This window comes from Mandrillus leucophaeus, unplaced genomic scaffold, assembly GCF_000951045.1.
Source record: "Mandrillus leucophaeus isolate KB7577 unplaced genomic scaffold, Mleu.le_1.0 Scaffold538, whole genome shotgun sequence".
In the NCBI taxonomy this organism is placed as follows: domain Eukaryota; kingdom Metazoa; phylum Chordata; class Mammalia; order Primates; family Cercopithecidae; genus Mandrillus; species Mandrillus leucophaeus.
Genome location: NW_012105786.1, coordinates 1,279,783 through 1,298,527, shown reverse-complemented (window position 1 = coordinate 1,298,527; position 18,745 = coordinate 1,279,783). Strand labels below are relative to the sequence as shown.

At 44.3% G+C, this 18,745-nt stretch overlaps 2 protein-coding genes across 2 annotated transcripts in view; one reads left to right on the top strand and one right to left on the bottom strand.

Annotated features, from left to right (window-relative positions):
* Positions 1-9,061, top strand: part of RMDN2 (regulator of microtubule dynamics 2) — a 128,959-nt gene extending 119,898 nt beyond the window's left edge. The window contains exon 11 of the mRNA XM_011997343.1: positions 8,901-9,061. Within this exon, the coding sequence (XP_011852733.1) occupies positions 8,901-8,909 (9 nt within the window). The 3' untranslated portion in view covers positions 8,910-9,061. The remainder of the gene's footprint in view (positions 1-8,900) is intronic.
* A 466-nt stretch (positions 9,062-9,527) lies between these two features.
* On the bottom strand, positions 9,528-18,106 carry LOC105551910 (cytochrome P450 1B1). The gene is made up of 3 exons (XM_011997341.1): positions 17,711-18,106; positions 16,277-17,320; positions 9,528-13,240 (listed from the first exon to the last, which is right to left on the bottom strand). Exons 2-3 carry the CDS (start codon positions 17,317-17,319, stop codon positions 12,655-12,657), a joined length of 1,629 nt encoding a protein of 542 aa, XP_011852731.1. The 5' UTR covers position 17,320; positions 17,711-18,106; the 3' UTR covers positions 9,528-12,654.
* Positions 18,107-18,745: the final 639 nt, after the last annotated feature.

The window sequence follows — 18,745 nt, the reverse complement described above, 5'->3', positions numbered from 1 at the left end:
TTCCATTGAGATGGAGTCTTGCTCTTTCGCCCAGGCTGGAGTGCAATGGCGCGATCTCGGCTCACTGCAAGCTCCGCCTCCCGGGTTCATGCCTTTCTCCTGCCTCAGCCTGCCTAGTAGCTGGGACTACAGATGCCCACCACCACGCCCAGCTAATTTTTTTTGTATTTTTTAGTAGAGACAGGGTTTCACCATGTTAGCCAGCATGGTCTCGATCTCCTGAGCTCATGATCCGCCCACCTCGGCCTCCCAAAGTGCTGGGATTACAGGCTTGAGCCACCGCGCCCGGCCTTTCCTTCCATTTAACTGCTGCATTCCCTAGTGTATGCTAAAATGCCTCCACTTGCAATGTGGAATATTGCCTTTGTGAAAAATGCCTTTGACCTTTTCTGCTTCCTAGTGCCTTGTTTGGGGTGTTAGCTTTGTGGGTTCATGTCTCTCTGTGAAGCAGCATCCGCTGTCCAGGACTCTAGCACAATTCAGGGCCATTCAAAACAGAGGTGGAAATGATACACATAGAAGTGATTTGCCAACCATAAAGTGCTTTAGAAACATGAAAAAGTTGTTACTATTATTAGTTGGTGCTGTGAGAAATAGATGGTGGAGACCAGGATTGGCACTTTTCCTGTAAGAGCCAGGCAGGCCATGTGGTCTTTGTTACAGCTACCCAACTCTGCTGCTGTAGTACAAAAGCTGCCATAGGCATTACAGTAGTCAAATGAGTATGGCTGTGTTCCAACATAACTTTATTTATGGATACTGAAATTTTTATTTCATAAAATGTTCATGTGTCATAAAATACTTTTCCTCTTTCGATTTCTTTCTACTATTTAAAAGTGTAAAAATAATGCATAGCTCACAAACTATGGAAAAAGGGTGGTGGACCAGATTTGGGCCATGGGCTATAGTTTGCTGACCTCTGCTGTAAACCACAGGAGATTCATCTTACCAAGATGTTGGTAGCCAATGGAGCCTGATATAGAAACCACTTTATCTGATGCGGTTTAAATGTCCCTACTCGAATCTCATGTTCAATAGTAATCCCCAGTGTTGGTGGTGGGGCATGGTGGAAGGTGATTGGATCATAGAGTGGAGTTCTCATGAATGGTTCTGTAGAGGACTACGTGCTCACAAACGAGACGTTCCCCATAAGTCCTGCTCTTGCAAACGAAGCAGGGCGTTCCTCCCCTGCAAACAGGGAGGACAAAGGAGCCAGCTGTAAACAGCAGACCCTGGGGGCTTGTTTATGTGTAAACGTCTTGAAAATCCAGAAAGTCAGGGAAAGGTGAGAAAAACAACAATGTGTCTTGTGACTTGGCAACATTCCACAAATGACTGTATAAAATAAAGCAGAGCGCGCCATTTGAAGCAGCCGCCATGTTTGTCTTGTCTTGTGTTGTCTTGTGTGTTCATTCCTTTGTTTAGGAAACACGCAGACCCCAACATCTGGCGCAGCGAGCAGGGTGCGTGGCTCCACGAGAGCAAGGAACTGGAGGGGGAACACCCCGGGCAGGTAAATAAAGAAAGGGGGAGTCACGGGAAAATTATGGGGAATTCCACCTCTCTGGCCTCTGAATATTTGCGGTTACTCCAGGGACTGTTGATGTCTATAGGAGTAGAAGTTAGTTAAGGAACATAAGACTTTGAAGCGATTATTTGCCCATGTTGAACAACATTGTTATTGGTTTCAATATCAAACCAAAGTGCAGTTAAATCGAAAGGAATGGTTACAAGTGGTTAAAATTGTGCGTCGAGCCACTAAGCAGAGTGCCGCTGCTGACCTAGCTATTGTCTAACCTTATACTTTATCTCCTAATAGAGGAATATATAAGTTGGCTACCGGAGTGTGTGGTCCTTTGCCAAAGGGACATGTAGGACTTTTACTAGGTCGAAGCAGGTTCAGTACCATCCCCCTTGGTATTATATAGTGAGTGGGTTCTCATGAGATCTGGTTGTTTAAAAGTATGTAGCACCTTCCCCCTCTCTCTTCCTTCTGCTCCAGCCATGTAAGAAGTGCCTGTTTCCCCTTTGCCTTCTGCCATGATTGTCAGTTTCCTGAGGCCTCCCCAGAAGCAGAAGCTGCTGCTATACTTTCTGTACAGCCTGCAGACCCGTGAACCAAGTAAACCTCTTTGCTTTATAAATTACCCAGTCTAAGGTATTTCTTTATAGGACTGTGAGAATGGACTCATACACAGCCCATTGAGGCTATCTGAACAGTAGCAGAGTAACTACCCAGGAAAAATGTCCAACTCATAACAGCAGCATTAGAAAGCCACCTTAGCTCTTGAAAATTTAACTTTTTTTCTTTGGAAATAATTTTGCTCCTCACATGCCTTGTTCTTTTGACCTAAGTTTATTTTCCACTGGAGATGTTGGCTCCTCTGCCTATGGGAAAAAGCCAGGTCAATGTGAGTTAGCCCTGTGAGCTAGGAAAAGGGGTGAAGGAGCCCTGGGTGGAAATCTCAGGCATCTGAAAAATCACATTCAATCACTCATCATCCATTGGCATAGCTGTTTAGGTCAAGCCTTCAAGCTTTGCCGTGCAGGAAGAAGCAGCATGAGGGGAAGACCCTCTTTGAACTTTAATTCCCAGCCTTGGAAGGGAAGGCTTGCAGAGCAACCATCCAGATTCTGTCTGCAGGTGTGGAGTTTATGTGCTGGGGACTGGAGTGGGGATGGAGACAGACAGTAAACCATCATCAAAATGTAAAGGTTATTTTATGTTGTATTAACAGACAATAAATGTTTTATGTGTTGGGGCATAGGAAACAGAAAAAGTAGAGCAAGGTAGGCATGTCGAGGGAGCTTGCGGGGCAGACTAAGTATTAAACAGTGTGGTCAGAGGAGGCTTCATTAAAGACATGAGAGATGAACTCAAGCTAGACTGATAGGGACTTGGACAAAGAAAATGAGAAAGGTGCTGACCTCTGCAGAGCCAAGGGCAGGTCTGTATGATGACCTAAACTCCCCTACGCTCTGTCACAAAGAAAATTAACCCTGGCAGGGCACTGAAGAAGAACGACAGGGTTTTGTGTGTGTGTGTGGTTTTTCATTGTTGTTGGGGTATTTTTGTTTTTGAGACTCCAGATCTGTTGCCCAGGCTGGAGTGCAGGGACTCGATCTCAGCTCACTGCAACCTCCGCCTCTCAGGTTCAAGCGATTTTCCTGCCTCAGCCTCCTGAGTAGCTGGGACTACAGGCGCGTGCCACTATGCCTGGCTAATTTTTTTTTTTTTTTTTAGTAGAGACGGGGTTTCACTGTGTTACCCAGGATGGTCTCGATCTCCTGACCTCGTGATCCAACAGTCTTGGCCTCCTGAAGTACTGGGATTACAGGCGTGAGCCACCATGCCCAAACATTTTGTTTTTTTATTAACAAAGCCTTGATAGATAGATGTTTCCAGAGCCATCTCTTTAGAAATCAAAACAAGACAGCAGGCAGGCTTGCCCTGTTTTTACAGCAATCGTTCCTGGAAACCACATTGGAAAATACACAGTGAAAAGTTGACCTTATTCTTCCACCGCTTTGTCCAGCCTGTGTTTCCCCACTTTTTTCCTCAATGTCAGTACCAAGCTCTAGAATGCCAACTGGATTTGCTTGTGGGCTGTGGGAATTGCAGAAACAGAGTCTCAAATTTAAATACTGATTGCTAGGATGTGCAGTAACAGAACAGAGGTGGCCCTTTGGCCTTCCTGAATGTGAGCAGGGAGAGTGACAGGGGCGGTGCAGGAAAGACAAACTCAGAGCATCCTGGGATTCTCAAACATCCACCAGATCCAGTGGACAACAGCAGCTTTCAATACTGTGGGTATGGGAGCTGAGTGGTGCTCTCAAAGCTGATGTGACCTGACTTGTGGGGTCCAAAGGCCTAGATAATGGCCAAGGGCTGTGGGATTAAACAACAAAGTTAGAGACAGCCAGGAAAGCATGCTGGCTACACAGCACAACACCAGGGAAGGAGATCCCCCAAACAGAACACGAGGCCGCCTGCTTTTCTCAGCAACCCCACTGAGATGAGGGTGGAAATCCTTTTCAATCAGATATAATAAAACTTTGACTCAAAGACTAGACATAGTCTAGAAAATGTTCCAAGAGAAGTTCCATTAAGTGCTTGAAAGAATCAATGTGGAGTCCTTTGGTGCACTTAAAATTAAAGAATCAGCAGGCCATTTTAAATTACATGTAAAGGCATTGTTGAAAAGTATGTTAGTTCCAAGAGCCTGTTCTCTGGTTATTCTTCAGGAGCAAATGAGTAGTCAGGGAAGCCTTCCTGAAGGAGGCAACACCAAGGAGTGGGCATTAAGGACAAGTATCCTCTTACATCCTCCCCATGTGAAGGAAATGCAGGCCCTGAGGTGTCAGATTTGCTTCAGTTCTCCAAGGGGAACATGGCTAGGAATGAGCTCAGGAGTCAATGGCAGGGAATGGTCTGGACCCACCAATGCCATCGGTCAAGCCAGAAGCCAATGCTGATTATGGGCCAATGTCATCTGCCATGGAGTGCGCTGAGATTATTTGACTTCAGACTGCCCTGATTTTGTGACCATAAAAATCAATTTAATGAATTGCAGCCATCTCTTTTTTAAGGGAATTATATTATCTGATAACTCAGGGCCTGTATTTCCTTCACATGGGGAGGATGTAAGAAGCTTGTCCTTAATGCCCACCCCTTGGTGTTGCCTCCTTCAGGAAGGCTTCCCCGACTACTCATTCTAAACAGTGCCCCTTCACACACAGTACACACACACACACGCACACACATACACACCACTTATAATTAACTGAAATCTTATTTTCTCTCCTGCCACCCATCCCACTAGAATATCAGCTGCACGAGGTCAGGGCCTGGGTGCCTTGTTCATTAATATATCATCAGTGTCCTAAACAGTGTCTGTCTACTAACAGGTGCTCAATTAACACTTATGACATTGAATTAAAATTGCCTTGGCAGGGAGGTTGCAGCTGTTGCTCATCCCAAAGGCTGGTGTTCTGCCTCCTGTTCTGCCCTGAGGATCTGGCACCACTTTACCTCTCCTGCAAGGACTTCAGCACAGGCCATGATCCTTGTTCACACCTCTGGGCTTGACCTTCTTTGTTCAGTGTTGCCATCTCGTTTCCTTGTCTGCCAGCAGCTGCCGTGCTACCTGCCAACTTCAGTTCAGCTTCACTTAAGTTCATTTGCACCATTTCCCCTTTAACATTTTTTCCAATCACTTTTCATCACTTTTTGGTGTAGCTGTGTGAATTTTAACACACGTATACATCCATGTAACCACTGCCACAATCAGAAAACCTTCCAAAACTCCACCAGGCTATCCTTTTGTAGTACCCTCCCTCCCCTCTAACCCTTGACAACCACTGATCTACTCTTCATCATGACACTTTTGTCTCTCAGAGGCTGTCGTAGCAATGGAATTGTACCGTGTGTAACCTTTTGAAGCTGACTTACTCAACATAATTCTCTTGAGATTCATTCGACTTGTGGTGTGTATCAGTGGTTCATTCTTTTTTATTGCTGAGTAGTATTCCATTGCATGGGTGTAGCAGATTTTTGTATAACTAATTGCCCTTTGAAGGAAATTCAGGTTGTTTTCAGTTGGAGGTCATGATGAATGCAGCTGCTGTAAACATTCATGTATAGCTTTTGTGTGAATGTGTTTTCATTTCTCTAGGATACATACCCAGGAGTGGGGTCATACTGTAGCATTTTGCACTCCCCCAAGCAATGTATGAAAGTTCCAGTAGTTTCACATCCTCCCCAGAACTTGGTATATATTATCAGTTTTGTCATTTTTCTAAAAATTTAGCCACTGTGATAGGTTTGTAGTAGTCTTTCACTGTGCTGCATTTCTTATGAAAAAAATTTAAAAATATATTCCATCACAGAAAACAACAGTGAATCCTGTTTGTGTGTGTGTATGTGTGTGTATATATATACATACATAGATACATATACATTATGAAGTACACACAATCATATGCAGAGATATGTACTAAATCATGTAAAATATATTGCATACTGTGAGGTTATGGTTTAAAAAATTGGAAGCCATTGAGTTGGCATTTCTGCTTTCTTCATAGTGACTAAGCAGAAACCTAAAAACCTTGAATGAGCTCAATTCGCAAGCAAGGAGAAGAAACTGAGATTAGGGGCCAGGCGTGGTGGTTCATGCCTGTAATCCCAGCACTTTGGGAGGCCAAGGCGGGTGGATTAGGAGTTCAAGACTAGCCTGACCAACATGGTGAAACCCCATCTATACTAAAAATACAAAAATTAGCTGGACATGGTGGTGTATGCCTGTAGTCCCAGCTACTCGGGAGGCTGAGACAGGAGAATCACTTGAACCTGGGAGGCAGAGTTTGCAGTGAGCTGAGATCGCACCACGGCACTCCAACCTGGGTGACAGAGCGAGACTCCATCTCAAAAAAAAAAAAACAGGTTAGACTTCAAGGGTACCAATTGAAAACTGTCATGGAGAAGGTGAAGAGATCATCAGTGCTGAGAAGCAGGCTTGACAAAACTCACTCCACTTTTTTCACCCGTGCTTCTGTATATACAATATGGTTCCATAACAAAATTGTTGGGACTTAGTCCCTGCTTTTCAATGAATATACCATTGAATAGTGGAGATATAATGTAAACACAAATATGGCTATGGGAAGCATTGAAAAATGAGTGTAGATGTCTTTTTCCTCGTTAAAAAAAAAAAAAAAAATTCTATGTAATGCATCTCTCTCCCAAGAGGATATATTTCATTTAAAAATAAAGAGGTCATGCCATGTGTTGGTGGGGAAATGGGTACAGCTTCCCCTCATGCACAGCTGATGGGAGTGTGGACAGATTTGGCATTCTGGAGAAGATACAATATTTAAATTACATACCTACTCACTTGTTGACCCAACACTTCTAATCATGGGTATGGCATACATTACAAAGTTTACACAGGAGGGCAAGGAAACACATTCCAAGCTGGTCCTTGCTGCATCATTTAGGGACTCATAAAGTTGGAAGTTATCCAGGTATCTATTCCCAAGAGAGTGGATAGAGAAAATGTGGTGGATGAGTACCATGGAATACTAGGCAGCAGCTAGAAGCTATGGAATTACACAGGGATGGAGCTGAGAAAAGATTAAGCGACAGGATGAGATATGTACAGCACTTACATAAAGTAAAACATATATATGCAAAACAACAATACAAATTTTGCTGGAACACGTAAACAAAAAGTGCACATTAAGCATATTGTAATATTTATCCATTGAGAGAGAGCGAAACAAACAAGGAAACAGGAATAAATTTAAAAAAAAAAAAAAAAAAAGGAGGCTGGCTGATTTTTTAGGCTTGCTCAATGGCTCTTAGCTTTGACCCAAAGGGATCTCAGTGCTGTTAGGCTTCCGCTGTATAACATTGTCTCACCTAAAGGGGCCTCAAGTGATTCAAAACTAGTTCTAGTAGGTCCAGTCATTCTGTTTGCAAAGGCAAGCTTCCCATCAAAAAGCTTGTTTCGTGCCTTGGTTCTTCCTCTCCCTCTGGCTGGTGCTCACCGGCTCTGAGAGACGGAAGGGTTCAGTTGAGCCACACACACCAACACCTAGTGTGATGCACCGCTATCAGACAAACAGGCCACGTACCAGGAAACTGGACCAGCCTAAGGACGGCCCTGGCTCCAGCAAGGATCCTTGGTCCAGACAGGTTCTAGGACAGAACTTTTAGGATTATAAGACAAAGCGTGACTGTTTGGTCGATTTTTGGTTTTGCCTAAAGAACAGTTTCAAGAGGTTTTTCTCAGAAGAGAGCAGTGTGGTGAGGATTCCCGCACAATGTCAGTTACTCCCTGACTGTGGTGTGGAATGTGCCTTAGACAAAGAAAGTAAATTGCTTGCGAAACTCCCAGGATCTCATGGCCTAAAAAATAGACGGACTACCCTGTAAATCCAAGCACAGGCACATTGGGAAGGGACAAACTAGGGTATAAAGATAATGAGCTTTGAATTAGTTCATCTCCAGGGAAAATCTGGATGAGAATACTTCTAAATCTATAATTTTGGCCCATTACTTTATTGCATCCCTCAGAAGACTGTTGGGCAATAATGCATTAGAGAGTTTAGCACAGTGATGCAAAAATTGTAAGTGCTCAACATATTTTAGTTCCATTTCTTCCCTCCATACCTGACACACATTGCAAAGTGCGCATGAAGAGCACAGCATTTGTCCTCAAAGCCTGTATGTCGCTTAGCAGAGGAGCTACAAGCATGAACAGTTACCTACAGTGTGTCCGTACCTATGTAAACTAGATTATTTTCCTCCACAATTCCAAGTTTAAAAAAATTGCTTTTGAATGTATTTGAATATATTTAATTTTTGTCTTCTTTCCTTTTCCCTTTCTGAGATTTATAACTAACAGACTGAAACGGGAGAGTAGAGAGCATGTGAGAGTCACTGAGCCAAAAACCGGAGAGTTAAAGTCAGTTAACTTCTGTTGCACTGGTGCAGAAAAATAGACTGGCTCTGAGGTTGAAGAAACAGTCTCTGTGAGTTTCCAACAACCACGCCTGTCTTACATCCAAAGCTGCATTCATTTCCCACCCTGTACTCCGCTCTTATACTCTGTTGGATTGATTGGGTAGACTCCAACTCTCCTCGACAATTTTGCAAAAACTGGCCCCAGTTATAATTATTTAAAGGAATCTTTTTCCCATGAAAATATTTTCTTCACTTTTTCTGAACTGTCCTGACATTTCCAAGATCCTACTGTCATACATCTGGAAAACTAGTGAGTATTATCTTAAACCACTTCATAGCCATACCTTCTGGCTGCTAAAGTGAGGTTCCCAAGCCAAAGTATCAATGCCATTGTGTGCAATTTTTACTTCTTTTCCTGTTTTCACAGTAATAGGAGCTGTAGTCTGGAAGACAAAGAGCCTTTGGTGCCGCAAGCCCTATCATCTGTGAGTGTGGCGCAGTGAAGGCCTAGAGATTCATGACCTAGGCCCTGTGAAGTCAAGTCTTTTTACCAAGTAAAAAGATTGGCAATAAAATATTTCCACATAGTACATGACAGAATACTTGTACCCATCTTATTTTATTGGACATTAATTGCACTTATTAAGGCACATGTACCTTTAAAAAAATTAAGGAAGAAAATAGAGAAAGGACTGGTGTGCGGCTGAGGAAGAAAAATGTGTACTGCATTCTTTAGATGAAGCAGAAATTGATCAGCAACTTAAAGTCGCAATCTATTCAATCTTTCAACATTGCAAATTAATTCTCATTTGGCTTGATTGTTTGCATTGAAATGTAACTTCCGTGTTGATTCTTAGAAATTAAAAAATATAGAGATTAGAAATTTGGTTGATGAAAACCTACAGGAACAAAAAGCATGCAGCCTCGGCCTGAAATGTAGAATGGACAAATAAAATGTTTACAGTGCAATATTTTAATGAATAATCCATAGCAACAGTTGAAATAAAGTGATGCATTAGACTATATTTGCTACAACATAAAATGAAACTTCGTAACAAGATTATGAAAGTGATTTTTATTATTTTGGTAATGGTGTCCCAGTATAAGTAATGAGATACAATTTTTTTTTAAATTTGGTATATCAAACAGTAAAAGCTATATATAAATGTTGTTTCCCCAGAATATATTTTGGTTACAACTATGCATCATAGCTATTATAGACATACTAAAAGCATTCATGATAAAGTACAAAAATAAGAAAAGATTAAATAAGAAGGTATCCTTGAGTTATAAATGTCTACTAAAGTATACCTTTTAATCACACAGTTGTGTCGCAGCTAAAAACACACAAATTAACACATACTGCTATGCAACTATTTGATCTAATATAGATCTACTAGAAAAATATTAAGGCTGTAGTAACACTTCACAGGTAAAGGCTAAGTTCTGGGACATGAAAGCTTTTAGAAAATTCACAAAACAAACCTGAGACATCTTTTTGTTTTGGAAAAAAGCAATTTTCTTACAGAGTCAAAGCTTTGACATACAAATGAAGCATTTAATAAACATTCTACTTTAACTATTGCAATAACCTGGAGTAAAACTTCTGACTTTAATGGTTGTCAGCAAATACATTCTCTCTCCTGTAGAAATACAATGAGGCTTTCTGATTAAAACAGTAATCTTATTTCTCCAGCCTCCAAATTCAGTTATTTTTATTCGTTTTTTGTTTCCTTTCCTTTCTTTAACTAGATTATAAACATACTAAATAAGCCAGGTAACCTCCAAGCACCTTACTTTCTTCTATACAAACACAGCTTTCCTTTTGCCGCAAGCATCTGATGACGACTGGGCCTACCTACATAAAAACAAATTGCAGCACATCTGGACCTGGTTGACGTCATGAGGCATCCAGATTGGTTCATGATTAATTTTGCTGCTATACATTTCTCAGTCTAAAAAAATAGGCTACAGCAGCCCAGATTCACTGTCTCAGCCTTGCTGGGCCATAATACTTTGGAACGGCAAGTGCCAAAAAATTTAAATGTATTAGGCAAGCCTGATTTCTGTAGTTGACTTTAATGCCTTTAAAAATACTGGCATGATTTTTTATATTCAAGAAGTACAGCTATGAAATTTTAAAATAAAATTACATGAAATTTTATAATATTCCAAACCACAAAACAGATCTGCTATGTTGTAGACTTTTTTAATAGCCTATTTGAGATTTAACTCTGCTACGCCAAACATCTTTTTTCTAAATGTTCATGCTTTGAATTTTGTGCTCCAAATTAATTAATTAGGAATGAGTGGGAAAATGTTTAACCATCTTTCCTTCTTTTCAGTCTTTCTCTCTTTTCTCTTACCATCACCCACCCCCCAACACACATACACACAACTATCATAAACTCCCTTTTTTAAAATTTTGGTACAAAGATTCCAAAAAGCTAAACAAAATGTAATAAGCACTTAGCACTTAGGACACTGTAGAACTTCCTTTGGAAGTTTAATTGCAATGAAATTTAAAACTTGAGACTTCAGTTCACTTTTCTAAATGTTAATGCATACATTTCATTTGAGCTTTATGCTTTCCCAGCTACCAAAGTAACTGCTATCTTAAAAAACACAACTGACCTCACCTCCACGGTCTTTTCCAAACAGCTTCCAAGACTATCTTCTGATTCTGACTTTCCACAAAGCAGACATTAATGTTAACTTTCAAAAAATCATCTAGAAGAGAAACTTGGTCAGTTGTAATGGGAGTTCTGTCCGCAACTCTTGTCACCTCGTAAAAAGAACATCCAGGTAATTCATGACATTTTCCATTATTCATTAGGCAGACACAGCTTACATTTCTCTGCCTTCCACAGGATAATGGTCAGATTTCCACTAACTTCAACTGGAACTCGATAATCAGAATGGTTTTAAAATTTAGTTAAAATTTAAGTATGCCATGAATTTGGAATTTTAACATATTAACTAGGTTATTTTCAAAACGAGATTCTGTATTATAATAGAATTTCAATAAAGACTGTATAAAAATAAGATCACATCTTAGGATCTAACTTTGAGATTTGCCAAAATTTGGGTGAAGAAGAGACCCTGCTTCATTTCCATGTCAAAAATAGGTGGTTGATTTAACTAAGCTCATTTTTAGCACACTTGGTTGCATTGGTTGTACTTTTCAATTTGCAATATTATGCAGGACATATATTATTCAACCTTTTCCTGAACAAGATAAAACTACTATACTGCTTATGGACAATTAAGTAATATATTGCATACTATTTGGTGACTTTTTTTAACCTATGAGACTTACTGAAATCAGTACATTACAGTCACATAATTTAAAGCTTGATTGGGCTGGTAATCTTTTTTTTTTTTTTTTTCTTTGCTCATAATTGAAAATCTGTACTTTGGCAAGCAAGAGAGGTACAACGTCAGCTTGGAGTTTTACAATTTAACAATGTATACTTTAAAATTAATGATAAATCATGGAACCCCCACTATACTCACTAATTCAACTATTGATTTCTTTTTGAGCAACTGACTTTATGATCCATCCTTAAAAGTAAGGAAGTATACCAGGAGGCAAAAGGATAAATCCACCCATAAATACTAGAGTCTAAGTTATTTTCCTGAAAAGGTGAGAAGGAAATTTCTGGTCTTTATCTTTTCCTTTATCACCTTCAATCACACAACTTACACTGAAATTACTTGTGTCTGTCTCTTCAACAATATATTCTGAAACTTTGTTTAATATACTTTTTGTCTATTTCTGCATATGGGAGACCAATCTTGTATTCTCACCAAAAATGGCCTGATTACCAAAATACTTCTTCATTCAATAGTTTTGTGTAAGCGTTTGGGTGTATGTGTCTATATGTGCGTTTTAACTCCCAAGAATGCTACCTTCAGAAATAACCAAGATGCAGTATACATATAATAATTCATTGGACCCTTTAAGTCTTTGACTCAAAAAAATCTCCCAGAAGCTCCTGTATAGCCTACTACTCATGAAGAACCACTGGGTATGGAGCACACCTCACCTGACGAACAGTTGGTTTATGCTCACCCTCAAGGCTAATTGAGAAGCAGCACAAAAGAGGAACTAGAAAAAAACTGAATTTTACTCCCCATCTCCGAAGATGTGAGTATTTCTAAAATTTGAGCTTGCCTCTTGCTTCTTATTGGCAAGTTTCCTCAGCTTGTAACTTTTGGACAGCACTATCAAGGAGCTCCATGGACTCTCTGAGAGTGACGTTGACTTTAAATGACTTGGGTTTAATGGTCAGACCATAACTGAAATTCATTTCAGGGCCATTTGGGTTGGCCCTGAAATTGCACTGGTGAGCCAGGATGGAGATGAAGAGAAAAAGCTGCATCTTAGACAGTTCTTCACCGATGCACCGCCTTTTGCCCACTGAAAAAATCATCACTCTGCTGGTCAGGTCCTTGTTGATGAGGCCATCCTTGTCCAAGAATCGAGCTGGATCAAAGTTCTCCGGGTTAGGCCACTTCACTGGGTCATGATTCACAGACCACTGGTTGACAAAAATCACGGTGTCCTTGGGAATGTGGTAGCCCAAGATAGAGGTGTTGGCATTGGTGGCATGAGGAATGGTGACAGGCACAAAGCTGGAGAAGCGCATGGCTTCATAAAGGAAGGCCAGGACATAAGGCAGGTTGGGCTGGTCATCCATACAAGGTAGACGATCCCTCCCCACGACCTGATCCAATTCTGCCTGCACTCGAGCCTGCACATCAGGATACCTGTTTGGTGTTTAATGTGGAGGGAGAAAAGCAAGTGACCAAAATTCTTATTTCATCTAGAAAGCACATTATAAATTTATTTTAATTCTACGTTTCCTTAAATAGGCTATCTAGCTCAGTGACTTAATATTTCTGGGGAAAAAAAAAATCTAAAACAGCTTCCTAATTTCTCACTAAATTACAAGACGGACTTTAGGAATTATATTTCCTGTAATAGACCTTGCATGATTAACACTCTCTTTCCCATTATAAGTCAAAAAACTCTTAAGTTTTCCCAGCCTCAAAAAGCACAGTAGTAGATAAGGCCAACTTTTCCCACTGGGTACTGCAGGGACAGTGCCTAGGGCCCACAACACTTTTTAGGGACCCATGAAAATAGTTGTGTCTTTTACAATCTTCAGACCTAAAAAAAACTCACTTTTAGGTAGAAGAAAATATTTTCATACATCATTTAATGTATTCACCTTTATATCAGGGTAGTCATAAAATTTAAATTTTTAATTTTTTTATGGTATAAGGAATCTACAAAGGCAAAAGCACCCAGGGCCCACAAAAGTTAAAATGTGAAAGTAAATTTTTTTTCTCCCTCATTTCCCTGGACAATTCCAACAGACATGCTGTTCTCATTTTATACAAAGATAATTGGTGTCCTGATGGATAAAGCTACATACTGTATTTTTTAAATTTAAAAGCCAATTCCTAATGTTCATAAGATATGGTACAAACTGTAATACTTACTCACCGTTGATGATACAAACTGATACAATCTTTTTAAAAAACAAAATCTTAGTACAAGGCAAGAGACGTGAGGATAACCTCTTCCCGCCTCATTTTAAACCCAGTAATCCATGCCCAGAAATGTATTTTCAGAAAATAATTTAAGAAGTACACAAATATAGGTCCACAACAGGACCTAAAATTCTAAAAATTAGCCAGGCATGGTGGTACACACCTGTAGCCCCAGCTACCTGCCAGACAGCGGTGGGAAAACTGCTTGAGCCCAGGAGTTTGAGACCAGCCTGGGCAACGTAGTGAGACCCTGTCTCTAAGGTAAGTAAATACATAAAATTAAAAATTTTAAAAATGCAATCAAGGCCAATGACCAACGTAAAAGTTCAATAAATGATTATATATAACTATACATTATCATGGCAAAATACTATGTAGCCATCAAAAATTACCAAAATAAATATTAAAAGATTAGAAATGTCCACTACCTTAAGTCAAAGTGTTAGAAGTCAAAAAACATGTAACTGATTGTTTGCAACTCCGAAAAAAAATGTATACACATATGTGATGAAATGGAGAGTTATTTTTTAAATCGCTTCTTCAACGTTATATTGCAGGAGTCTGCCAACTTTTTTCATAGAAACATGTATGATGGGGAGAGCCAGATAGTATCTGTTTTAGACTTTGTGAACCAAGCCCTCTTTGTTGCACTGCTCCGCTCTGCCCTGTGTTGTAGAGTGAAGGCAGCCATAAACAATGTATAAGTGAACGGGCATGACTGCTTCCATAAAACGTATACACAAAAAGAGATCGTGTAATTTGCCAAGCCCTGTCATACTGTCTTTTCACTAAAAAGGAAAAAGAAGTATCAGCATATTGAATTGAAAGTGACCCCCAAATGGTTTTCTTTCTTTTTGCCGCCTAATTGGAGTACTCGGAGAACTACTGCGGTTCTAATGAAAAAGGCCGTTTCAAAAGTTGAAATGCCTATCTGAGGATGCACAAAAACCTATGGATCCTATTCTGGGATTTCCTTTTCCCTGATCTCCGGCTGACTTTTCTTTATTCAGTTTCTGCCTCTCCCTCACCCACCATGGGTGTTTCTATGGTTTTAATACTAAAAAGCCATTTTAAGTGTAAACTTTTCATTTGTGAAGGTAGCTGTACAGTATCTAAGGAAATACAGACTGCAGTGGATTTGAATAAGAAAACAGCATTCTCTGCCTTCCAAACACCTTACTGTGGCGCCTGTAGATTCAGCATCTCCAACTGCTCACTTGTGCGCCAAGAAATGACACAACCAAGATTTCTGGTCTCTTCCGCAATCAAGATTTGCCTTGCGAAACATTTGCCCCTGGGGTACTGTTTCCAGAGTAAATACTACAGGCCGCCCAGTTAAATATGGATTTCAGATTAACAAGGGCTAATCTTTTAGTGTAAGTATTCCCGTGTAAAACTTACTTTTCTTTTGCCAAATCTGGCAACCCGACACCAGGGACCTATTGAATCCGTGCGTGTCGGAGCTTAGTAGAGACCAACGTGGGCATCAGGGGGTCCGCTAACCAAGTCGAGCGCAGGGGCCAGAAACGTCTGCAGGCGCCTCCTGGATATCCCATCTGCCTTTCTGGATGCTACTCTGCACTCGTAAAAGTGATTGTCTTCTACCCAGGCATTTCTCAAACTCCTAGCGCGCAGGTTTTATAAACCTAGCACTGCTCGCTAGTTGTGGCCACCTTCTGAAAGCTTCTGTGCGGGATACAGAAGCCCGCACAGAAGCCCGGGCACCATGGGCTTCCTTGGCCTGGAACAAAGCCCTGACGGGCGGCCCGCTTTTAGCGCCAGGGCTGGGCGGCCTCGGATCCACGCCGAGAACGAGCCGAGGAGAGGCTGCTGTGTTTAACATATTTATGGCGTTACCCTTTCTTTCGGAACTATTCCAGTTCTGCTTGTACTGCGCCAGGAAGAGAGATACCAGGGCTCATCTCCAGGCACTTAAAAACTCTTGTTTTTCCGGGGAGTGGAGGGGTCTTGCAAATGTGTTCTCACTCGCAAGCAGGGAAGGGGAGGATAGAGACAGGACAGGAGCTGCGGAGGGGTCGGGGCACCGCTGGGTGGGGCGCGTGCGCGTGTCTCAGCCCTCCCTGTGTGTCCCTTGGTCGTCTCTTTCCCGACGCGATCTTGGTTTTTGAGGGGTGGGGACCTGGAGCGAAACACCCGGGGAGCTGCTTGCAAACTCAGCATATTCTGTCTCTACTCCGCCTTTTTCAGAGGAGAAAAGACCTGGCCCACACCTCCCAGAGGCTTTACCTGATGAAGAGGAGGAGCAGCCACTGCAGCGCGGTGGACAGGGTGTCCTGACTGGCGCCGAAGATGTCAGTGACAGTGGCCGGCACGTTCTCCAAATCCAGTCGCGCGCCACCATCGTCCGAGTCCCTGGCCGCCTTCTTTTCCGCAGAGAGGATAAAGGCGTCCATCATGTCGCGGGGGGCGGCCCCGGGCCGAAGGCTTTCACAGTGCCTCAAGAACTTGTCCAGGACGAAGTTGCTGAAGTTGCGGTTGAGCTGCTCGAATTCGCGGAAGGCGGTGCGCATCGGGTTGGGGAAGTACTGCAGCCAGGGCATCACATCCACCAGACTGCCCGCGCCCACCGTGCGCCCAAACTGCTCGTTGTGGCTGAGCAGCTCACGGAACTCGGGGTCGTCGTGGCTGTAGCGGCAGCCGAAACACACGGCACTCATGACGTTGGCCACGGCCACGACGGTCAGCGGCCTCGGGTCGAGGAAGGCGCCGTCCGCGCTGCCGCGCACCAGCAACGCCACCAGCTCGCGCGCCTCGCTCAGCACGTGGCCCTCGAGGACTTGGCGGCTGCGTAGCTGGCGCGTGGAGAAGTTGCGCATCGTGCTGTGGGCTGCGCGCCGCTGCACCTTCCAGTGCTCCGAGTAGTGGCCGAAAGCCATGCTGCGGCCGCCGGAAATCACACGGAAGGAGGCAAAGGACGGCCGGTCGGCGAAGGCCGAGCCCTGCTGCACCAGAGCCTGGTGGATGGCGCGCTCGCCATTAAGCACCACTATGGGGCAGCTGCCCAGGCGGATCTGGAAGACGTCGCCGTAGCGCCGCGCCAGGCGCGCGAACGAGAGGTGAGACGCCTTGCCCACCGCCGCCGCGTTTCCGATCAGTGGCCAAGCAAACGGGCCCGGGGGCGTGGACCCGAGCTGCCGCCTCCGCTGCCTCAGCAGCCACTGGGCCACATGCACAGCGGCCAGCACCGACAGGAGTAGCAGGAGCGTGGTCTGCTGGGTGGACAGCAGGTTTAGAGGCCAAGGGTCCTTCGGACTGAGGCTGGTGCCCATGCTGGGGACAGAAAGGAGAAGGCGTGACACTTAGGGGTGCAGAGACAGGAGTGAGCGCCCCACGCCCCTACCCCAGCCTCGGGGGACTAAGTGCCGTTGGGTGGAGAGGTCGGAGCTGACTCTCTGGAGAAATGGCCAAAAACACCCCTTCCCATCCCCAACCCAGTCTCCCTTGGAGAAGAGAAGGGGCGTGTTTCCACCTCGCTGTAACCCAGCGCCAACCTCTTCCCCTCCCCGCAAGGTGCGTAACGGTTCCTGCAATTTGGGGACAACGCTGCGGGCATCGAGGCGGTGGCGCTTGATTTCCTTTAAAGTGCCTACCACGCCATTCCCTACCTGCAAGAATCCATCTGAAGAGGTCGCGGGGCAGCGGCTCCGCAGACAGACTGACCTGCGGGGAGGTGCGGTTTCCAGTGGCGCGGGACAACCGGCTCCGAGAAGGAACTGGGACCTTTGCCTAGGGTAAGACGTCAACAGGAACCCGCAGGCCCGCCCTGGACACCTGCTGCCCCTATTGGGAGCTTTAACTCCCACTGGGGTCTCTTGGCGTCGTCAGTGCCAGGAGCGCTTGAATTGGGATGGGGACGGAGAAAGGTGCCTCGCTCGCCGAGCCCCGCTGCACTTGGGGACCTGGTAAAGTCGAGGTTTCCTCACAGCGCTGGGATTGAGACTGGGGGTCGGTGAGTGGCGTCAATTCCCACGCCCTTGCGGCTCTCACAGCTGGCGTCGCAGAAGCGCTCGCTCCCACCTCAGAGTCAAAGCGCGCCATCCCGCTCCTCCGGGTTTTAAGAAGGAGGGCAGCCCGACCTGGCGGGGCGGGGCCTGCGGGGGGCGGGGCGCGCCGTACACCACGCCGCTTTGTCCCGGACTCCCGTCGGGGCGCACCGGCTGGCCTCGGAGCTCTACCAGCAGGCTTTCGTGGGAGCGGAGGTGCCCACGTTTCCATTGTGCGGTAACCGCTCTTCATCACAGCCACCTCCGATCGAGGCTCCACGGTGTCCCCAGAACCGCGCTGGGGACCACCTGCCCCTGCCGGTGCTCTAGACGTGGGAGCGCGCCCCGCCCCCAGCGCACGACCTCCCTTCCCTCTCCCGGTCTTGAGCTTGCTTCCCGGAAAGCCAGTGTAGTGGCAGCGGTTTGCCTCACAGCGCCCTGCCTCAGAGCGCCCCTGGTTTGTTGTTTAAATTTTATCTTAGGTTCTCGCAAACAAATTGCCACCTCAGTGGAGGCTCTTTGGCATGCAAAGTTTTTTCCAGTTCTTGCGGCGAGATCCGTAAGTAGCCGCTCCCCCGCCCCGGGGCCCCGACAGTGCTTGGGAACACAAAGGCTCCTGGGGCGCAGCTGACCCTAAGATTTCCCGCGTAGAGGCCACTCCAGGTGGCGCTGCCCGCTGGAGGGCGCGGGGCCGCCCAGGCTGCGACGGAAG

What these genes read in the sequence shown, in the direction of transcription:
- LOC105551910 (XM_011997341.1), bottom strand. Translation starts at nt 17,319, where the DNA reads ATGGGCACCAGCCTCAGTCCGAAGGACCCTTGGCCTCTAAACCTGCTG. An exon ending in CTGCTCCTCCTCTTCATCAG is followed by an intron (nt 13,241 to 16,276) that starts GTAAAGCCTCTG and finishes AACACCAAACAG; the next exon opens with GTATCCTGATGTGCAGGCTC.